Source organism: Haliotis cracherodii, unplaced genomic scaffold (assembly GCF_022045235.1).
Source record: "Haliotis cracherodii isolate W230 unplaced genomic scaffold, xgHalCrac1.p SCAF_13, whole genome shotgun sequence".
Taxonomy (NCBI): Eukaryota; Metazoa; Mollusca; class Gastropoda; order Lepetellida; family Haliotidae; genus Haliotis; species Haliotis cracherodii.
In genome coordinates this window covers 31,941,979-31,962,635 of record NW_027266268.1, presented here as the reverse complement: position 1 = coordinate 31,962,635, position 20,657 = coordinate 31,941,979, and the positions used below count along the sequence as shown (strand labels likewise).

General features: G+C 43.7%; 1 protein-coding gene across 1 annotated transcript; it reads left to right on the top strand.

Moving 5' to 3' along the window:
• Window positions 1-4,970: 4,970 nt before the first annotated feature.
• LOC139459845 (uncharacterized) lies at window positions 4,971-17,425 on the top strand. The gene is made up of 8 exons (XM_071241554.1): window positions 4,971-5,022; window positions 8,418-8,732; window positions 9,291-9,653; window positions 10,680-10,772; window positions 11,747-12,058; window positions 12,832-13,179; window positions 14,894-14,986; window positions 15,957-17,425. The coding sequence occupies exons 1-8, from the start codon at window positions 4,971-4,973 to the stop codon at window positions 16,298-16,300; spliced, it is 1,920 nt and encodes a 639-aa protein (XP_071097655.1). The 3' UTR covers window positions 16,301-17,425.
• Window positions 17,426-20,657: the final 3,232 nt, after the last annotated feature.

Here is a 20,657-nt window from a genome sequence, read left to right as displayed (position 1 = left end):
CTTTTAAGTATGATGTATATAGTTGCGAAACCTTGTTACCGTATTCGTCGTAATAAGCGCCCCGCTCTAATGTGCCCATGGCGATATTTGCTAATACATTGGCGAGTGAACAATCCCAATTAGCACCCTTTCCAATTGATCAATGTACACAAGACTTATTTATTCGTGTATAATAAGCACTCGTGTGTTATATGCCCCCTTAATTATGGGCAATTAAATTCTCGAAAATATATCTATCGTGTATAATACACACAGATCCTTTTTTTATAACATTTCAGGCTGTCAGCATAAGCCACAAACTTTACAATCTTTCAACTCTGTTGTTTTCTCACCAAAATTATTTTCTAATAAGAGCCCCTTATTTGTAAATTTGAGACAGCCCTGGGCGCTTATTACGTCGAATAAGGTAATTAAAATTCATGATTGAATCAATAAATGAAACGATCTAACGTGAACGATGACGTCACATTGAGGCTGCTAGCCCGAGTACCATACCATTCAGTAGGTATGGGTGTCTTATGTAGTATGACGTAAATATAAATTGTCAATGCAAAAGAATACCCATCCTAGAGTTTCTGCCGAAACAGATTCCACTTAGCGTAAAGGGCAAATAGCTTTGGAAATTATATAAATGGACCTCTGAAAATCAACCTTGACACCAGGTGTTCGCGAAAAGGTTAAGCATGTCCTGCCATATCGGTAGCCCCCGCCATTTGTACAAATTGTATGGAAAAAGTAAGTATTTATGGCCTGACGCAGCAGAGCAGTACCGCTGCCATGCGACATCAGCCTGTGAACAAACCAGACAATCCAGTGATCGATGAACCAGAAAAGCCAGTGAAACAAGAGTATCACTACTGATTTTGTTAAAAACTAATAAAAACGGTATGCTAATTTTGAATTACGTCTGGCGTTAAATCAGTTAACATGTGGTAGCATTGGTCAACCATGGTTGGTCAAATATTGGTCAACAAGGGTTCCCCTGGGGTCGTCCAGGATTTTGAAATGGAACGCAAGCACTGTTTCACCTTTGTCTGACACGACACCGCAATGTTATCTGAATTGTTGAACTTCTCTAAAGGAAACACCTAGAAACATACAAAGCAAACAGATTCCAGGAAAAACACCATACGCTGAGGTAATTATACCATTTATGTCATGTTCTTTGGGTGTTTTCTGAGAAGTATCACACTTTTTTGTACTTTCACAGAAATATTGATTCCCAAAGACCATTGGTGTGTAGCTTGTTTTATCCTTATTTAAAGGGAGTGGCGCGCAGAGGTCGGGGTCCCGTCCACAAAGCAGCTGATGCTCTACGGCTGTCGTAACTCCTTTACGTCAGCATAGACTTACGTCTGACGTTGTGTTAAAGTCAGTGTTCAGAACAGGGTCCTTGTGGTTAACACAGACCTTCCCACAATTGTTAGCTGAGATCCTGGGTACATACACTCTCCTTGCCTTCAGCGTTGCAAAGTAGAATGGATGTATTTCTGCACTATGTTCTACCCTGGTCATTAACGTTGTTACGAATGACTGTTTCTCCACAATCAGCCCGACAGGGTGTGCTGATACGTGTTTCTGTGGCTGTGCATCTGTGTGTGTATATATTTCTCTCTCTCTCTCTCTCTCTCTCTCTCTCTCTCTCTCTCTCTCTCTCTCTCTCTCTCTCTCTCTCTCTCTCTCTCTCTCTCTATCTCCCATCTCGCTCTCTCCTCTCCAGCCTCTCTCCCCTCTCTATCTTCCCCTCTCTCTTTCTCTCTCTCTTCCCCATCTTGCTCTCTCCTCTCCAGCCTCTCTTCCCTCTCTCTCCCCCCCCCCTTCTCCCCCACTCTCTCTCCCCTCTTTCTCTTTCTTCTCTCTCTCTCCTCTCTCTCTTTCTCTCTCTTCCCCCTCTCGCTCACATCTCCTCCCTCTCTCTCCATCTCTCTCTCTCCTCCCCCCCCTCCCCCCTCTCTCTCTCTCAGTATATGTAAGCATGTAAACCATCTTCGTGACCTCCTCATTGTAAATGAATGCACCAATTGAATGCTCATGGCTATGTATTATTACTACCATAGTCAGTGGCTCAGTGTCAGGTTCAATTTCATTCTCAGGTCCCTGGGGTGTAGACATCTCGCCTTAATAATAAATTGGTTTACAGTTACATTACCATCTCATCCCACCGGGTACCGATTCACATTAACTTGCCTGAGACACATGTGTGGGTCACAACTGAGGCCTAGAAACTCTCAGATGTTATCCTAGTCGAACACGGTTACCCATCCGCCTACTCTCCGTGACCGAAGTTGTTTATATAACTTCACCTTGTGACCTTTGCGTGGTACGCAGGTCGACGTGCAATATAACATGCCTCTGGTAGGGATTATTATTTATCAATGAAATGTGTGGTGTTTAAGTTGTTATCTATAATAGTGTCTCTCGAGAAGGAAACTGATTTTTCATATTATCAAATTAAGTGCAGTCTGAATCAAGTCGAGGCGACACATGTATGGCCACGTGGCCCTAGGCTCTTGAGTCAAAACCTGACATTTATCCACCGAGGACATCAATTATGATGGCCTTGGTTAACAAGCGAGATGGTTATCAGTAGTCACTCGGATGCGGGGTGGGGGGTGGGGGGGATGGGGTGGGGGGGGGGGGGGATGCTGCTACATGGTGACCTATCCATACCTACTTACTTTAGATGGTATCAGGACACAGGTCAATGACGGTTAAGGTCAAGGAGGGCAAAGGTCAATGGCTTCAGGGAGTACTGACCAGAAATTGATGTGTGGGATCGGTGATGAAGGTTAACTGCAGATTCAACCTTTAATGCAGAACATCTCTCTCGGGTTGTTTTGCGTTGGGATTTTGCGTTAGGTCTGGTATGTGGATTGGATGGTCCAGCTGGTTGAATATTTTGGTATCATTTCAAATATAACACTGTTCGCCTGTCATGCAGTATGTCCAAAAAATGTTTTGTGAAAATAAAATTAAGTAATGCCTCCCACACAAATCCCATAAATCAACGCAGTTTTTGTTCGTGTTTAGTTGAACGCAAGGATAATGTTTCCAAGTGTTCATATTCCGTAAAATCAAATTGCGTCAGCCTCCGAGCGTCTACCCGGAGAGGGATGGTTCGATCATCTAGGACTCATACCAAACGAAGTTAAAAAATGGTACTTGTTGTTGCCCTGCCAGGCGCTAGGTATTAAAGAGTGTACAACAAAACTGACCAGCTCACACACGTGCATGTACGTCGCTATGTAAGAGCAATAATCTTGACCACCACGTTTGCTGTGCGCGTAATGTTTCGACCTCCTATAATAATGGTGTCATATAAGTGAATGAGTGAGTATGGTTTTACGCCGCTTTTAGCAATATTCCAGCAATATCAAGGCGGGGGACACCAGAAATTGGCTAAGACATTGTACCCATGTCGGGAATTGAACCAGGGTCTTCGGCGTGACGAGCGAACGCTTTAACCACTAGGCTACCCGACCGCCCCAGTGTCATATCAAAACAAAACAAGCATAAGTTGACTTTGATGAACAAACAATTGTATTGAAGCTTGCAGCTGAATTTTACTGACTTCAACAACACACACAAACTAAGACTAAATCCAATTCGGAATGTTTGTGAATTTCTCGGAATCCTAAAGTAAATGCGCAATAGATTTGACAACAGTCGCGCATAAATAAAAACACCTGAAAAGTTTCCTCATATGAACAGTTTCCTTCCTCCTACGAACGCGTGGGCGCTTAGTGCAATTATTTCAAGATGTGTGCTTGTCAGGTACAACACCAGATGCTAAACATACCAGTACTGCACTGGAATGCCACGCTATGGAACCCACTCTTAACTATTTCATTTTCTTTAACCTGGTTTCATGAGTGAACCAAATGTCTGTGTCGCCGGGGTTTGCTGTGCAGAGTTGCCTCCCTTGGGCATCCCGGGATCCTAAGATCTTATGACTCTCAGTTTGTCAGCACCACACCTTGCATACCAGTGTTGGTAGATTCAGCCAAAGTAGTCGCAGGACTGCATCACTTTGTCCCCTCATTAAGCTGACATCCTCTGGTAAGGTGCTGAGATGGAATGGGGTTTAACGTCGCGACGTCTCCAACATCAAGCTGACACGCCGTGACATGACAGAAATACCATTGATCCCAGTAACAACCACTGTACGTGTTATTCATCAGTAAAGTATGTCAAAGGAAACAAGATAGAGTGGTTGCTTAAATGCCTCCCCAGCCCCCACTCCACCCCACCCACCCTATACACGCAACACTTTTTCATGCCTCACCCCGTATATTAAATGACCAGTTCCCAATTTATGTTCAAATGTAGGTGTTTGTTTAAAGATAAAAGTGTTTCACTTGCAGCTTACAGCTGTGAACAGTCATGGACAGCTGCATCAAATGTTGGAGTTGGGGGTGAATGGGGGGGGGGGGGGGGGGGGGGATGCTAGAGGGGAGATCAGGAAGACGTCGGACACGTTGATACTGGTGTCATTTTCCTGTATTTTTCTTGATGGTTATCTCCGTGCTTCCTCCAACTTCCTAAGACTTCCTGCGTCTCGGAGTTATGGTCTGGTTTTCACACAGACAATTGTTTGAATCCAATTTCTTGAAACATTCTCTTGAAATTATGATCATTATTTACTTATATTTTGTAAAGTCATTGTATTGCATTTATGCTTCCACGAATAAGAAACTTGCTCATTACGAAGTGAATTACAAATTCACAAAACCTAAGAATGGTCACGGAGATGGTTTACATACTTACATATACTGAGAGAGAGAGAGAGAGAGAGAGAGAGAGAGAGAGAGAGGGAGGGAGGGAGGGGAGAGAGAGAGGGAGAGAGAGAGAGAGAGAGAGAGAGAGAGAGAGAGAGAGAGAGAGAGCACTAAGTGACATAGAAACAGGAAATAAATAGTAAAGTATAAATAGGTTTGTGGGGACCCCCATGCCAGTATGTTTCATCCAGTATGGGTGTCAGCGGGCTCCTAACTGTCGCTCTGCATGTTCTCGTGTTTAGAGGTAAGTGTTTGTAATTTTCTTTAATATTCAAACCGGAAGATAATCCTTTCATAATTATCAATCGTTGAAAAATATGCATTTCATTTGATTAAATATTATGGTTTCAAGAAAAGTGTCAACTTCCCAGAGAGACAGGTAAAATAATGTCAACTCTCTGTACCTAATATTGGCTTTCTATTGTGTAAGCAATACTCTGTAATTAGACAAAATAATGACACTGTTATACAATTATTAACACGTTATAATGTTAAAATATTTCCCAAATAGTTACTCTGCATTGGTGTTCTATCACTGCCCCCGACGCGAGCCGTATATAATCCATGTTCGGGGCCGTCATGTTTGTTCAGATTCATATATACGATCATATCAGTACAAGAAAACTTGGGGGAATTGCTTCGCATTAAGATATAGTTTTATTGGATGTGCTATTCTTGACATTGATTGATTATATCCATGTCCACTGCAAAACATGTTTTTATACGTGCTTTACAACTGTCACGTGTCTTTGTACATGCATGTTTATGTTCTCTATGTCATTGTGGTGACTTCAGACTATTAGTCTGGTGTCTTGTTATTGTCAGATATAAAGACGCTTTCTCTGATAACAGTCATAGCTGTGCAGATTGTTTAATTATTCATATAATTGTGAACACCCGATGTCATCACTGATGTTCAGTGATCCTTCTACATGTAACATTCAGCACCATCCTGCCTCTTTACGCCAAATGGAATCTGTTTCGGCAGATAATCGAGACTGGTTATTTTCTGGTCTTCACGTCTTATATTTAAATGTGTAACTTATTTACATATGAATAATTACAGCACGTGTTGATCATGATCTGATTTATTACATGAGATCGCAATAAATTCTTCACTAATGGGATAAAAACTACCGATTTAGGCATATTTGCCCTCATAGCGTTGCACTATTGCGTGTTGTCTGTGATAAACACAAACGAATAACCTTGACCTACTCAAAGGGAGTTTCCTCCTTCAGTCAATGGGTTGACAGTGGCCCACATTGTTTATCACAGATGTTGAATGGCATCCCATGCGTGAATACAGTCACGGAATGAGACACACTGAGTGATCGTAATTCAATACTCGTGCCTACGTGTATGTGTGTGTGTGTGTATGTGGTGTGTGTGTGTGTGTGTGTGTGTGTGTGTGTGTGTGTGTGTGTGTGTGTGTGTGTGTGTGTCTACGTGTGTGTATGTGTCTACGTGTGTGTATGTGTGCGTGTGTGTGTGTGTATGTGTGCGTATTTGTGTGTGCATGTGTGTGCATGTGTGTGTATATGTGTGTGTATGTGTGTTTATGTGTGTGTAGGGGCGGTCGGGTGGCCTAGTGGTTACAGCGTTCGCTCGTCACGCTGAAGCCCCTGGTTCGATTCCCGACATGGGTACAAAATATGAAGCCCATTTCTGGTGTTCCCCGCCGTGATATTGCTGGAATATTGCTAAAAGCGGCGTAAAACCATACTCACTCACTCACTACGTGTGTGTATGTGTGTGTGTGTGTGTGCGTGCGTGCGTGCGTGCGTGTGTGTGTGCGTGTGCGTGTGCGTGTGCGTGCGTGTATGTGTGTGTGCGTGTGTATGGTCGCGTGGGTAGGTGTTAAAATATATGTGTTGCATCATGTTTTAAAACACATTGTTTTCTGGACATGCGGTATGTCCTGACAAAAAGGCGTTGTGAAGGATGGTGGTTTGAAAGACCGAAAACACCCCCTCCTCTACTGTCTCCTTTCCTTAATCTTGCAGTGACTAAGTAGCTCTACCTAGAACAGTGTGTGAGGGTAGGCATGTGTGGCGAGATTTTGTAGCGAACTAATAACGAAAACACAGAAACCGTGAAGTAACCGACATAGATTAACACTTAGGATGCACACTGCCACTTCCTATACAGTCACGTTCAGTTACGACGGGTCATATCATTCGCCGTAAGCCACCGTCATTCACCATCAGGCACAGCCAAACATCGTGAGGCACAGTCATGCAATCACGGTCAGTTACGGTGGGTCATATCATTCACCGTCAGGCACAGTCAACCACCGTCAGCACTGTCAGTAATATTCAGTCCAGGTTGTCCACAGGCAACCACCGTCAGCACTGTCAGTCATATTCAGTCCAGGTTGTCCACAGTCAGCCACCGTCAGCACTGTCAGTCATATTCAGTCCAGGTTGTCTACAGTCAACCACCGTCAGCACTGTCAGTCATTCAGTCCAGGTTGTCCACAGTAAGCCACCGTCAGCACTGTCAGTCATTCAGTCCAGGTTGTCTACAGTCAACCACCGCCAGCACTGTCAGTCATTCAGTCCAGGTTGTCCACAGTCAATCACCGCCAGCACTGTCAGTCATATTCAGGCCAGGTTGTCTACAGTCAACCACCGCCAGCACTGTCAGTCCTATTCAGTCCAGGTTGTCCACAGTCAACCACCGCCAGCATTGTCAGTCATATTCAGTCCAGGTTGTCTACAGTCAACCACCGTCAGCACTGTCAGTCATATTCAGTCCAGGATGTCCACACTAAACCACCGTGAGCACTGTCAGTCATATTCAGTCCAGGTTGTCCACAGTAAGGCACCGTCAGCACTGTCAGTCATATTCAGTCCAGGTTGTCCACACTAAACCACCGTCAGCACTGTCAGTCATATTCAGTCCAGGTTGTCCACAGTAAGCCACCGTCAGCACTGTCAGTCATATTCAGTCAAGGTTGTCCACAGTCAACCACCGTCAGCACTGTCAGTTATATTCAGTCAAGGTTGTCCACACTAAACCACCGTCAGCACTGTCAGTCATATTCAGTCCAGGTTGTCCGCACTTGTAATAATTAGCATTCATCTTTCAATAATGTTCATATAGAAATTATAGTGATCGCGGGGGCACGGGTGGCCCAGTTGTCGAATCCCGGTTCGCCCCGATTATGTTTCTAGGTTTGTCAGCACCATACCCGTCCTCGTGGGTTTCATCGAACTGGTAAACGTCTCTGAGACCTGCATCGCTTCGGGCTTTCCACCGACATTAAACCCACACGCCGCGATGTACCTGGAATACTATTAAAAGCGGCGTTAAACCCAACTCACTCACTCTTTCCTAAGTATGAGCAGGAAACCAGATGACGTCATTCATGACCGTCGTGTTATGTATTAATGCGCCATTGCGATCATGAGAACAGACAAACTGTGTATCGATTCGATGCTAATGTGGTGCGAATTTAGGTGTGTATGATACAGATTATTACACTCGTGCCTATCCTATACAACCGTTACAAAACGTGTCTAACGCAAAACGGCTCGTAAAATAAAAGATATCTGACAGATAATCTTGTTGAAATATAGTAGTATGTATATCTCATTTAACACCAAATCAGGATACTACTTTCTACTGTTTTAGGCGCTGCACCATGGGTAACCAAATGCATAGATCGCCGTGAAGATAAGGTCATCTTCAACTGCCCTGCAGATCACGTGATCTACCAGCCTACGATTTTGCTTGGATCCAGTGCAGATGGCAGGTGCAGGTTCCAAGATGGCGACTGTACAGGTCAAACGCTGGAGCTCCACAAGGAGAGAGCAGCATGCTTCTGGCAAAAGTGGTGTAAACTTCGTTGGAGAAGTGACCAGTCCATGACGCACCCAGTCAACGCCAGCTGCAGGAATGTCAGGCCAACATACGTCATGTACGATAACCCTACGTGCATTCGGTCAGGTAGGACCATCCCTCGTGTATTCAGTCAGCTATGTCCATCCTACTTTATTGAGTCAGGTATTAACACGCTTCGTGTATTCGTTTGTTTGTTTGTTGTTTAACGCCGCACTCAACAATATTCCAGCTATATGACGGCGATCTGTGAATAATCGAATCTTGACCAGACAATCCAGTGATTGACATCATGAGCATCGATCCACCCAATTTGGATATGCCATGCATCAACCAAGTCAGCGAGCCTGACCACCCGATCCCGTTAGTCGCCCCTGACAATGACAAGCATAGACGCCTTTTACGGCAAGCATGGGTTGCTGAAGACCTATTCTACCCCGGATCTTCACGGGTCTCGTGTATTCAGTCAGGTATGACAACACTAGGTGTATTCATTCAGGTATGACAACCTTACGTGTATATCAGGAATAATAACATGTGTACTCCGATTATCTACATAATGCCTATATCAAGATGTAAGCAATATTAAGTGACAAACGAATTGGGACATAATAATACATACTGTTTTATAATATAACATACATTGTTCTACTGGATCGTTTTCAGATGAGATCCTAGATGTCTGTTCCCGTGATTCACAGCTGTCACGCATCACCAAGGGCGTCATTCGCAGCAGCCCCAGTTACCCGGACAACTATGACGACATACTGACGTCATGCAGGCAGGTGCTGAATTTCCGGCCTGGCCATACCTTGGTCATCACTGTGGACGACCTTGACACAAACGGTCATCGTCAGGATCATCTAATGATCTCGAGTAGGGCTGGACCAAGGGATAAAGTGTTGTTTTACAAGCGCTCCTTGAAGTCGAAGGAGGAAAACTTCCTCATACAAGAGGAAAGCGTCACAGTCACCTTCAACATTTCAGCCGGGGCGCGGGCAGGACGTGGGTTCATACTCCGATTCGAATGTAAGTCCACAACTACTGCATAATGACCATTTGTAAGGTCATATTGTCTGTACCGAGGAGCTCCTGGCCTGAATATATTTATTAAGGGGTCATAACACTTTCCGCAGATTCCATTAGGAAGACGTTCGCTTTAAAGATAGTCATCGAGTCATGCTAAAGGGCTGGAAGACGTAACGTTACACGTGGCCTAAATATGCAAGTCTCTTTCTGCACACCTCAAGAACACAATCATGTTTGAAAGTCACCAGTACACTATTTGATCCAAATGTATCTCGTAAAATAAATGAATTAATTCCAGTAAACGTTTTAGTACCGGCGTTGTTGTGACACATATCCGTCACCCAATACTATCGCTCGATGACAACCTTTAATGTTATTTCAGAAAAGTTATACGGGTGTATTTTACCACTTCGTTTACGAGTGAGTGAGTGAGTGAGTGAGTGAGTGAGTTAGTGAGTTGTGTTTAACACCGCTTTTAACAGTAGTCTCGTTATATCGCGGCGTGTCAGCTTTACGTGGGAGGAAAGCCAGAAGTGATGGAGGTCTCAGACGTTTACCACTTCGGTGAAACCCACGAGCACGGGTATGGTGCTAACAAACCTAGAAACATAATCGGGGCGAAACGGGATTCGAACCCACAATCATGGGACACAACTCTGCACAGCGAATCGCGGCGCCTTAGACGACTGGGCCACCCGTGCCCCCTCGTTTACGAACTATTGTGTAAATTTCAGCACTAATAAATCAATTGGTCATCATTGATTTGTACAGAATAGGTTTGTTTCAACATTTCAACAGATGTCGGGGCATAGGTACTCGTCTAAGGCGCCGCAGTTCGTTCAGCAGAGTTGCGTCTTTTAAGCTTGCAAGAAACCTGTGACCGTAGGTTAGAATCCCAGAATATGGTTTTATATTTGTAGGCATCATTCCTGAAAATGCTATCACGCTGTATATGTATAATACTAGTATATAACAGAAATAATGTCAAAAAGGGCGTTAAACCAAATTCATTGACTCGTACAACAGATATGAAAGACGCAAGCACACAACGAACAATCAAGGACCTCGTACAGACACCATCCGTGAAAAACTCCCAGGCTACAAACACTGCCGCCACTGGTGAGTCTAGTTAATATCCTTCTGGGCCCACTGTTTGTAAGGGGCCGATAGAAACTGATGAAAGTGGTCGGAATGCTTGATGGTCACTGTTGTAAGACACGTCCATTTTTCTCGGATGTCTTTTTCAGAACTTATAACATGGCCAGCTACATGTAGAACGGTTTTGTATGTTGAAAAAATGAAAATAAGTCTTCTATAAGTTTCTGTAACAAGTTATTTAAAAAAAATTACTATGCATGATATTCATGTTTAACGAGTGTACCTCATCTTCTTTACAAACTTTGTTTGTTTGTTGTTTAACGCCGCACTCAGCAATATTCCAGCAGTACGACGGCGGTCTGTAAATATCGAGTCTGGACCATATAATCCAGTGATTAATATCATGAGCATCGATCCACGCAATTGGGATCGATGACATGCATCAACCAAGTCAGCGAGCCTGACCACCTGATCCCGTTAGTCGCCTTTTACGACAAGCATAGTCACCTTTTACGGCAAGCATGGGTTCTACCCCGGAATCTTCAGAGGTCTTTCAATACAAGAGGGTAATGCATATATACTGCTCAGAAGACGTTAAAGAACATCATTTGCTTATAGACCGTGAAGATCCGGGGAATAGGTCTTCAGCAACCCATGCTTGTAGTTTTAGGCGACTAACGGGCTCCGGTGATCAGACTCGCTGACTTGGTTGATGCATGTCATCGTGTCCCACTTGCGTGGATCGTGCTCATGATGTCAATCACTGGATTGTCTGGTACAGACTCGATTATTTACGGACTCCCGTCATAAAGCTGGAATATTGCTGAGTGCAGCGTTAAACAACAAACAGACATTTGCTGATAGTTAAGCTGTCATGACATTTCTATATTGAGTAATATATTTTACAATTTTTTTTAAAAACAAATGTTTCTTATCCGTCATTGTCACGGTGATATGTTTTATTAACTAAAACAAATGATTCATTCAATTCACAGTGAAAGGCTCTGTCGACAAATGCATCGTCAGCAGGAAAGATTCCATGAGTATCGTGTGCCCTTCCGGTCACGTGGTATACAAACCTGAATTGGTAGGTGGCGTAAGCAATGGCGGAAAATGCATGTCTGTTCCTGGAGACTGCCAAGGCCTAACTCACACTCTCGTTACACAGCGGAATAGATGCTTTTGGAAGAACACGTGTGACTTCAGCTGGACGAGAGGAGTTCCTTTGACCATGACGAGCACGTTGAACTGTTTGGCCCAGGTTCCCAAATACATCTCGGTGAAAGGTTACCAGTGTAAACCCAAGGGTGCGTGATATACCTGTATCGGAGAGTAAATATTTACTTGAATAATCAAAATAACCAATTATTATCGTTGTCAAAATATGAAACATAAAACTTCATTCGTTTTTTATCTAAAGGACTGGTAAGAAACATATGTGCAGAATTATGATGGTAACACCACCGATAAGCCAAATGGTCACCATGTTGGAATCGAACCGGGTGTTCGGCGTGACAGGCGAACGCTATACCAATGGCACTACTGTTCTAATTTCAAGTACACAATGGAGCGCTATTTTGTATCGAATGAGTCAGTCCGCCGCTTTTAGCAATAATCTTACACTAACACGAGAATGAGTGTGCCTATGTAAGGAACGAACCCTGTCTTCGCCATGAGGGGCGGTCGGGTAGCCTAGTGGTTAAAGCGTTTGCGCGTTACGCCGAAGACCCGGGTTCGATTCCCGACATGGGTACAATGTGTGAAGCCCATTTATTGTGTCCCCCGCCGTGATATTGCTGGAATATTGCTAAAAGCGGCGTAAAATCAAACTCACTCACTCACTCACATCGCCATGATATCGAACGGTTTAGCTGCCTGGTTAACCAGCAATGTCAGGAAACCATATTGGACCAAGATTCGTGCACGTGACTATCACATGACACACGACAGTCTGGCGGTAATCGTGAACCTTTAATAACCGTTCAAGTTGTTCCGTTTGCTTTTATCTTTGCATCAACATGTCTTGTGTGTATTGAAGATAGTGATATAAGGGTATAATATGTGTTTCTCTGAATTTCAGATTCTGTTTTCGACATGTGTGACCGAACCACACTTTTGATCAACGCCACAGCTGGTATCATACGGAGTCACTCCAACTACCCATGGCATTATTCTGCAGTGGAGACAACCTGCCGTAAATATATCCCAGTCCACAAGACATATGGTTTACGTATATACACTGACGAAATCGACCTTGACCCTGACACAAGACAGGATAATCTCCGGTTCTTCAACGCCAAGGGCGAGATGAAGAAGGTGATAGGGAGCCAGAATGTGGACATCACCGCCAAGGACGGATGTGTCATGTTGCAGTTTCACGTCTCCAAGAGGTCCAAGGGAGGCAAAGGTTTCATACTAAAGTTTGAAAGTAAGAGCCAGCAGGTAGCCATGAAGGTGTCGTGAAGGCGGGTTGGGGATTAACGTCGCCTTCTTACTTACTTACTTACTTTGGAGATTAAACGTGCGCTTTCCGACTGATGCGTATTTCGCACACGGCCCCGGCCAGGCCATTTAGTGTGTTTCCGAAAGGGGCGAAAGTGGTCTGTGCAACCCAAGAGGGGGCTTTATGGGTTGCTTATATAGAATTTGGGAATTTTGAGATTTGGAATAGATGACGTCGATTTCAAGTTTATGGCACTTATATAGAGACGCGTATGTGTATGTATGTGTGTCTGTGTATGTTTGTGTGCGTGTATTCGTGCATGTGTGTGTGCGTGTGTGTATGTGTGTGTGTGCGTGTGTGTATGTGTGCGTGCGTGCGTGCGTGCGTGTGTGTGCATGTGTGTGTGTGTGCGTGCTTGTGCGTGTGTGTGTGGGTGCGTGTGTGCGTGTGTGTGTGCATGTGTGTTTGTGCGTGCGTGTGTGCGTTTGTGTATGTGTACGTGTGTGTGTGTGCATGTGTGCGTGCGTGCTTGTGTGTGTGTGGGTGCGTGTGTGTGTGTGTGTGTGTGTGTGTGTGTGTGTGTGTGTGTGTGACTGTACTCATCGGTAATGCTGGTTTTATAGTGAGGTGGGGTGGCAATTTGGTTTTATGTCGCGATCCAGAATATTGCACGTATATAGAGACGTGCGACGTGTGTGTGTGTGTGCGCGTGTGTGCGTGCGTGCGTGCGTGCGTGTGTGCGTGTCTGTCTGTCTGTCTGCTTGTACTACTTCGGGCGAAAGCCGGATTTATCGTTCCAGCCCTCTGAGATACCAAGCCAGAGTTAAACACCATAATCTGACTCCGAGCAGACAAGCCCTTGTTTTACCCCTTAATGACGAGCGCCAGACAGGGTATCAAGTTCCATATTTTACGGTCGTTCTTCCGCTCTCTGTGCTGAGGTTTTACAGTGCTAGCCGACCGGTCCTTGTTTTACCACGAAGCTTCCACTCCCCGGACGTTCTATCCACTAGACCACGGAGGTTGTGTGTAGTGAAATTACACTGTAAACCTGTTACCGTTTAACACCAGATTCCGCAGCATAGAGTTCGTAGAACATGACGTTCTTGTTTAATGACATGCTATCCGGAGCTTAATATCAATAAATAAGGAAAACATATTGATGCAAAGATAAAAGCAAACGGAACAACTTGAACGGTTATTAAAGGTTCACGATTACCGCCAGACTGTCGTGTGTCATGTGATAGTCACGTGCACGAATCTAGGTCCAATATGGTTTCCTGACATTGCTGGTTGAGGTCTTGTTTGAGACGAGACACGAGACGCATTGTGATGGAGAGGGGGTTACGTGATTTTTGTTTGTTGTTTAACGCCGCACTCAGCAATAGTCCAGCTATATGACGGCGGTCTGTGAATAATCGAATCTGGACCAGACAATCCAGTGGTTAATATCATGAGCATCGATCCACGCAATTGGGATCAATGACATGTATCAACCAAGTCAGCGAGCCTGACCACCCGATCCCGTTAGTCGCCTCTTACGACGAGCATAGTCGCCTTTTACGGCAAGCATTGGTTGCTGAAGACCTATTCTACCCCGGATCTTCAGGGGTTACGTAACTGCGGTGAGTGGAAGGTCCTTCTTCAAGATATACCCCGGGTGTGATTCGTTGTACATGATGTTCCTGTTTATTTGCAGCTGCAGTGAAGTCTAGTGGAAGCACGAGGATGTTGCCGTCACAAACCTGCGAGGATATGATGAAACGGAGTAAACATCACCGCAATACTGGAGGTGAGTGAGTGAGTGAGTGATCTATCTACACGCAGGCCAGGCAACAAATGGGACTTCTCCCAGGAAGCGCTGCCTAGTCGAAACCACCCAGAACTTTTTGGAGAATGTGGTGAAGACTCCCCAACACTGCAGCCTTCTGTATTACCAAGATTGTCAGAAGGGCTGTATTCAAGGCAGTAAACCCGGGTACTCTCCGAATGTCAGTCAACAGATTTGGAGGTACCATACCAAAGGCACCGAGAACAATGGGGAGTCGGACAACTTGGTACTTGGGATGCAAGCGTGACATTTCGAAAGCGAGGTCCGCATATTTGCCATGTTTTTTACCTCAATCTTGTCAATCACATTAGTGTCAAAGGGGGCAGAAAATTCAATGATATAAATGATTTCATTGGATTTATCAAAAAGGACAAGATCAGGTTTGTTGGCCTGGATACGTCTGAGGCTGTAAATGGGCCTGTTCCAAATAATTTTGTATATCATTTTCCATGACGCCCTCCACATATTCCGGGTCGTACCATGGGTGGACCTCTGGGTCAAAACCACAAACATGGCGAAGACGGTAATAGAATGATCGAGCTACACAATCATGTCGTTTAAGATAATGTTTTGTGCTATAGCTGGGCATCCGCTGACAATGTGTTGGACAGTCTCATTAAATGCATTACATAATCTACATTTCATATTTACATTTTGATGCAAAATCACACATTGACGGTTTTCGAGTGGGAAGTGACTGGTCCTGAGGAGCGAACAGAAAGCCTTGTTTCACTTTTCAGGCCAGCCGACTTCATCCAAGCGAAGAACTCTGCAGGGTTGCTGACCTTCTCTACAAACTGTACATAAACTCGATGCAGTGGTCGTTCAAAAATCCTCTCCTATTATTATTATCATTATTATTGTTGTTATTGTTGTTGTTTTCAGATTTCATAGTTGCTCACTGACGTAATAGCCACATTTGATCTTTCAGTCAAGCTTCCTAGGGGACGAGGGGCGGCACGTTGCTCTGACATGGCTGGGGGGAGAAGCCGGTGTAAGAAGAAAATTAAAGGAAGCAGGATAGGCAAAAAGGGCATGTCTGTTGGCAAGGCAACGGCGAGGAAATCTGGAGCAAACTGGCAGAATACGGAGGGTAAAAAGACCAGAAGAGGGCGTCGCAACAGACGAGGGCGGGATAAGAAGAGAAGGAACAGACGAAAAAATAAGAGAGGAAGGAAGAGGAAGAGTAAATCGAGAAGAAGACGACGACGGCCACATGTCCATCGAACGTCTGTCGATGGAACGTGGAATGCAATAAATAGCTATGCCTCGTGAACATGTACTGTTATCATTGTTTACAAGGATGTGTTCGATGTGTCAACAGTGCTGTCAAATCATTTCAACCCACATGTGTTCAGTGTGCCATAGGTGTTGTTAATTATTTCAGAACATATGTGTTCAATGTTGCATCGTGTTGTCAATTCCTTGCAAACCACAAGTTGTTCACTATTTCAAAGGTGTTGCCAATTAAGGGTAACCGCATCTGTTCAGAGCTTCAATTGTGTAGTCAATTCCTTGCAAACCACAAGTTGTTCGCTATTTCAAAGGTGCTGACAATTAAGGGTAACCGCATCTGTTGAGAGCTTCAATTGTGTAGTCAATTCATTGCAAACCACAAGATGTTCATTATTTCAATAGTGTCGTAATTGTTTCGATTATCCAACAATTCATCGGCCATCGTGAGAAGTTTTTAAGCGTTCAGTTGATTCATGAGAGGGAAATGACCTTAAGATATCCAACGCATAGAGAATCTCACAGTCTTCTGACATCAAATGTGTATCAAATGATACACTCCGAGATGAGATCAGCCACTCAGGTCTTAAACGCTTCGTGTATATTTTAGCTTCGAAAGAAAGAGAGTTTGATTTTATGTATAATCAAATATTCTTCATCAGTCTTAATGTTAAAAATCAATGTATTACGTTGGAGACCACGCGTGGTCTTCATCACCATCTTCAAATCATAAAGGCAGATCCCCGCGCAAAAGAATATCAAAATGCACTTCTGTATTAAAATAATAATAATTCGCATTTGCCTGCTTATCTAGTCTATGTTATGGCACGATATCAAGGAAAAAATACTAACTAACTATTTTTATTTAAGTACGAGGAGACATAAATTCAAATCTCAATTATGAGCGAAATATAATTTATTTTATAAATGGTAAATTTGTCAGTGGGTGAATCGGTTTCGGAAATACTGCCAGTCTGGTGAAATGGTGAAGTCGTATAGGACGTCACTGACGAAGGTGTTACATGTCGCTGTGTTACATGTATAACGTCATAGATATTGATCCTATTTTGCTTCGCATTCAAATTTATCCGCACAAGCCAAATTGTGTCCAGTATTGCTACTGTCATGTCGTCTCGTTGTTGGAATGAAATGAATGAAAGACGTTTTAGTAAATGGTAGAAACATATGCATTTATCCGGTAATCGGACACCTGGTGTTCTGTTCACAAAAGTAAAGATTTGTTAATCCGTAAACTCGTTTATCTGGACTCTTTGACGGGAAACCATACGGATTAACGAGGTTATATTATGTATGAAAAATGTCTTTGTGTGTTTCTGTCATGGTGCTGACCTCATTTGCTCGAAACATTCCGAAAATGTATTTTTTTACATTGTATTGTGTATTTATTCAATTGAATTTTTTTGCGCTACCTTTTTTCATTATTGTTCATGTTTCAATATGTTGAATAAAATGTTTAATTTTCGTACGTTTCTTTTTCTTTAATAAGTTATTCATTTCCTTTACCAATTATTACTTTCAAGCTCATACAATCATCCTCGGCGCACACATGATCGTGTCACAATAAAATATTCTTTGTAATAGACAGAAGACACATAATCGCACATTACATAATCGATGTACAGCTATAGTAACAATATAGGATGTCATGCTCTAGGTTCCTTTATCCACGGCAAGTCGTGGAGGGATCTGTCAGAGATTGCTATGTAAGCTTCAAAATGTGTGTGTGTAGCTCTTGTGAAGGATGAGATCTAGAGGTGTCAGGTGTAAACTGAAGTAGCACGTCACGTGTCAGGTGTATACTGAAGTAGCACGTCACGTGTCAGGTGTATACTGAAGTAGCACGTCACGTGTCAGGTGTATACTGAAGTAGCACGTCACGTGTCAGGTGTATACTGAAGTAGCACGTCACGTGTCAGGTGTATACTGAAGTAGCACGTCACGTGTCAGGTGTAGACGGAAGTAACATGTCATGGGTCAGGTGTATACTGAAGTAGCATGTCATATGTCAGGTGTACACTGAAGTAGCATCTTATATGTCAGGTTTATACTGAAGTAGCACATCACGTGTCAGGTGTATACTGAAGTAGCATGTCATATGTCAGGTGTATACTGAGCTGACACAGATTGTGTCAGGTTATACGGAAGTAGAATGTCATGTGTCAGATGTATTCTGAGGTAGCACGGAATGTGTCAAGTGTATACTGAATTAGCATGTCATGTCGGTTGTATACTGAAGTAGCAAGTCACGTGTAATGTGTATACCGAAGTAGCACGTCACGTGTCAGGTGTACACTGAAGTAGCACGTCACGTGTCAGGTGTATACTGAAGTAGCACGTCACGTGTCAGGTGTATACTGAAGTAGCACGTCACGTGTCAGGTGTATACTGAAGTAGCACGTCACGTGTCAGGTGTAGACGGAAGTAACATGTCATGGGTCAGGTGTATACGGAAGTAGCATGTCATATGTCAGGTGTACACTGAAGTAGCATCTTATATGTCAGGTTTATACTGAAGTAGCACATCACGTGTCAGGTGTATACTGAGCTGACACGGATTGTGTCAGGTTATACGGAAGTAGAATGTCATGTGTCAGATGTATTCTGAGGTAGCACGGAATGTGTCAAGTGTATACTGAATTAGCATGTCATGTCGGGAGTATACTGAAGTAGCAAGTCACGTGTAATGTGTATACCGAAGTAGCACGTCACGTGTCAGGTGTACACTGAAGTAGCACGTCACGTGTCAGGTGTATACTGAAGTAGCACGTCACGTGTCAGGTGTATACTGAAGTAGCACGTCACGTGTCAGGTGTATACTGAAGTAGCACGTCACGTGTCAGGTGTAGACGGAAGTAACATGTCATGGGTCAGGTGTATACGGAAGTAGCATGTCATATGTCAGGTGTACACTGAAGTAGCATCTTATATGTCAGGTTTATACTGAAGTAGCACATCACGTGTCAGGTGTATACTGAAGTAGCATGTCATATGTCAGGTGTATACTGAGCTGACACGGATTGTGTCAGGTTATACGGAAGTAGAATGTCATGTGTCAGATGTATTCTGAGGTAGCACGGAATGTGTCGAGTGTATACTGAATTAGCATGTCATGTCGGGTGTATACTGAAGTAGCAAGTCACGTGTAATGTGTATACCGAAGTAGCACATCATTTATCAGGTGTTTACAGAAGTAGCACGGAATGTGTCAGGTGTATACAGAAGTAGCACGGAATGTGTCAGGTGTATACAGAAGTAGCACGGAATGTGTCAGGTGTATACTGAAGTGGCACAGAATGTGTCAGGTGTTTACAGAAGTAGCACGGAATGTGTCAAGTGTATACAGAAGTAGCACGGAATGTGTCAGGTGTTTACAGAAGTAGCACGGAATGTGTCAAGTGTATACTGAAGTAGCACGTCACGTGTCAAGTGTATACTGAAGCAGCATGTCACGTGTCAGGTGTATACTGAAGTAGCACGTCACGTATCAGGTCTAACTGAAGTAGCACGTCACGTGTCAGGTGTATACTGAAGTAGCATGTCACGTATCAGGTGTATACTGTAGTAGCACGGAATGTGTCAAGTGTATACTGTAGTAGGACGGAATGTGTCAGGTGTATACTGAAGTAGCATGTCACGTGTCAGGTGTATACTGAAGTAGCACGTCACGTATCAGGTGTATACTGTAGTAGCACGGAATGTGTCAAGTGTATACTGTAGTAGGACGGAATGTGTCAGGTTTATACTGAAGTAGCATGTCACGTGTCAGGTGTATACTGAAGTAGCACGTCACGTATCAGGTGTATACTGTAGTATGATGGAATGTGTCAGGTGTATACTGTAGTAGGACGGAATGTATCAGGTGTATACTGTAGTATGATGGAATGTGTCAGGTGTATACTGTAGTATGATGGAATGTGTCAGGTGTATACTGTAGTATGATGGAATGTGTCAGGTGTATACTGTAGTAGGACGGAATGTGTCAGGTGTATACTGTAGTAGGACGGAATGTGTCAGGTTTATACTGTAGTAGGACGGAATGTGTCAGGTGTATACTGTAGTATGACGGAATGTGTCAGGTGTATACTGTAGTATGATGGAATGTGTCAGGTGTATACTGTAGTAGGACGGAATGTATCAGGTGTATACTGTAGTAAGACGGAATGTATCAGGTGTATACTGTAGTATGACGGAATGTGTCAGGTGTATACTGTAGTAGGACGGAATGTGTCAGGTGTATACTGTAGTAGGACGGAATGTGTCAGGTGTATACTGTAGTAGGACGGAATGTATCAGGTGTATACTGTAGTATGACGGAATGTATCAGGTGTATACTGTAGTAAGACGGAATGTGTCAGGTTTATACTGTAGTAGGACGGAA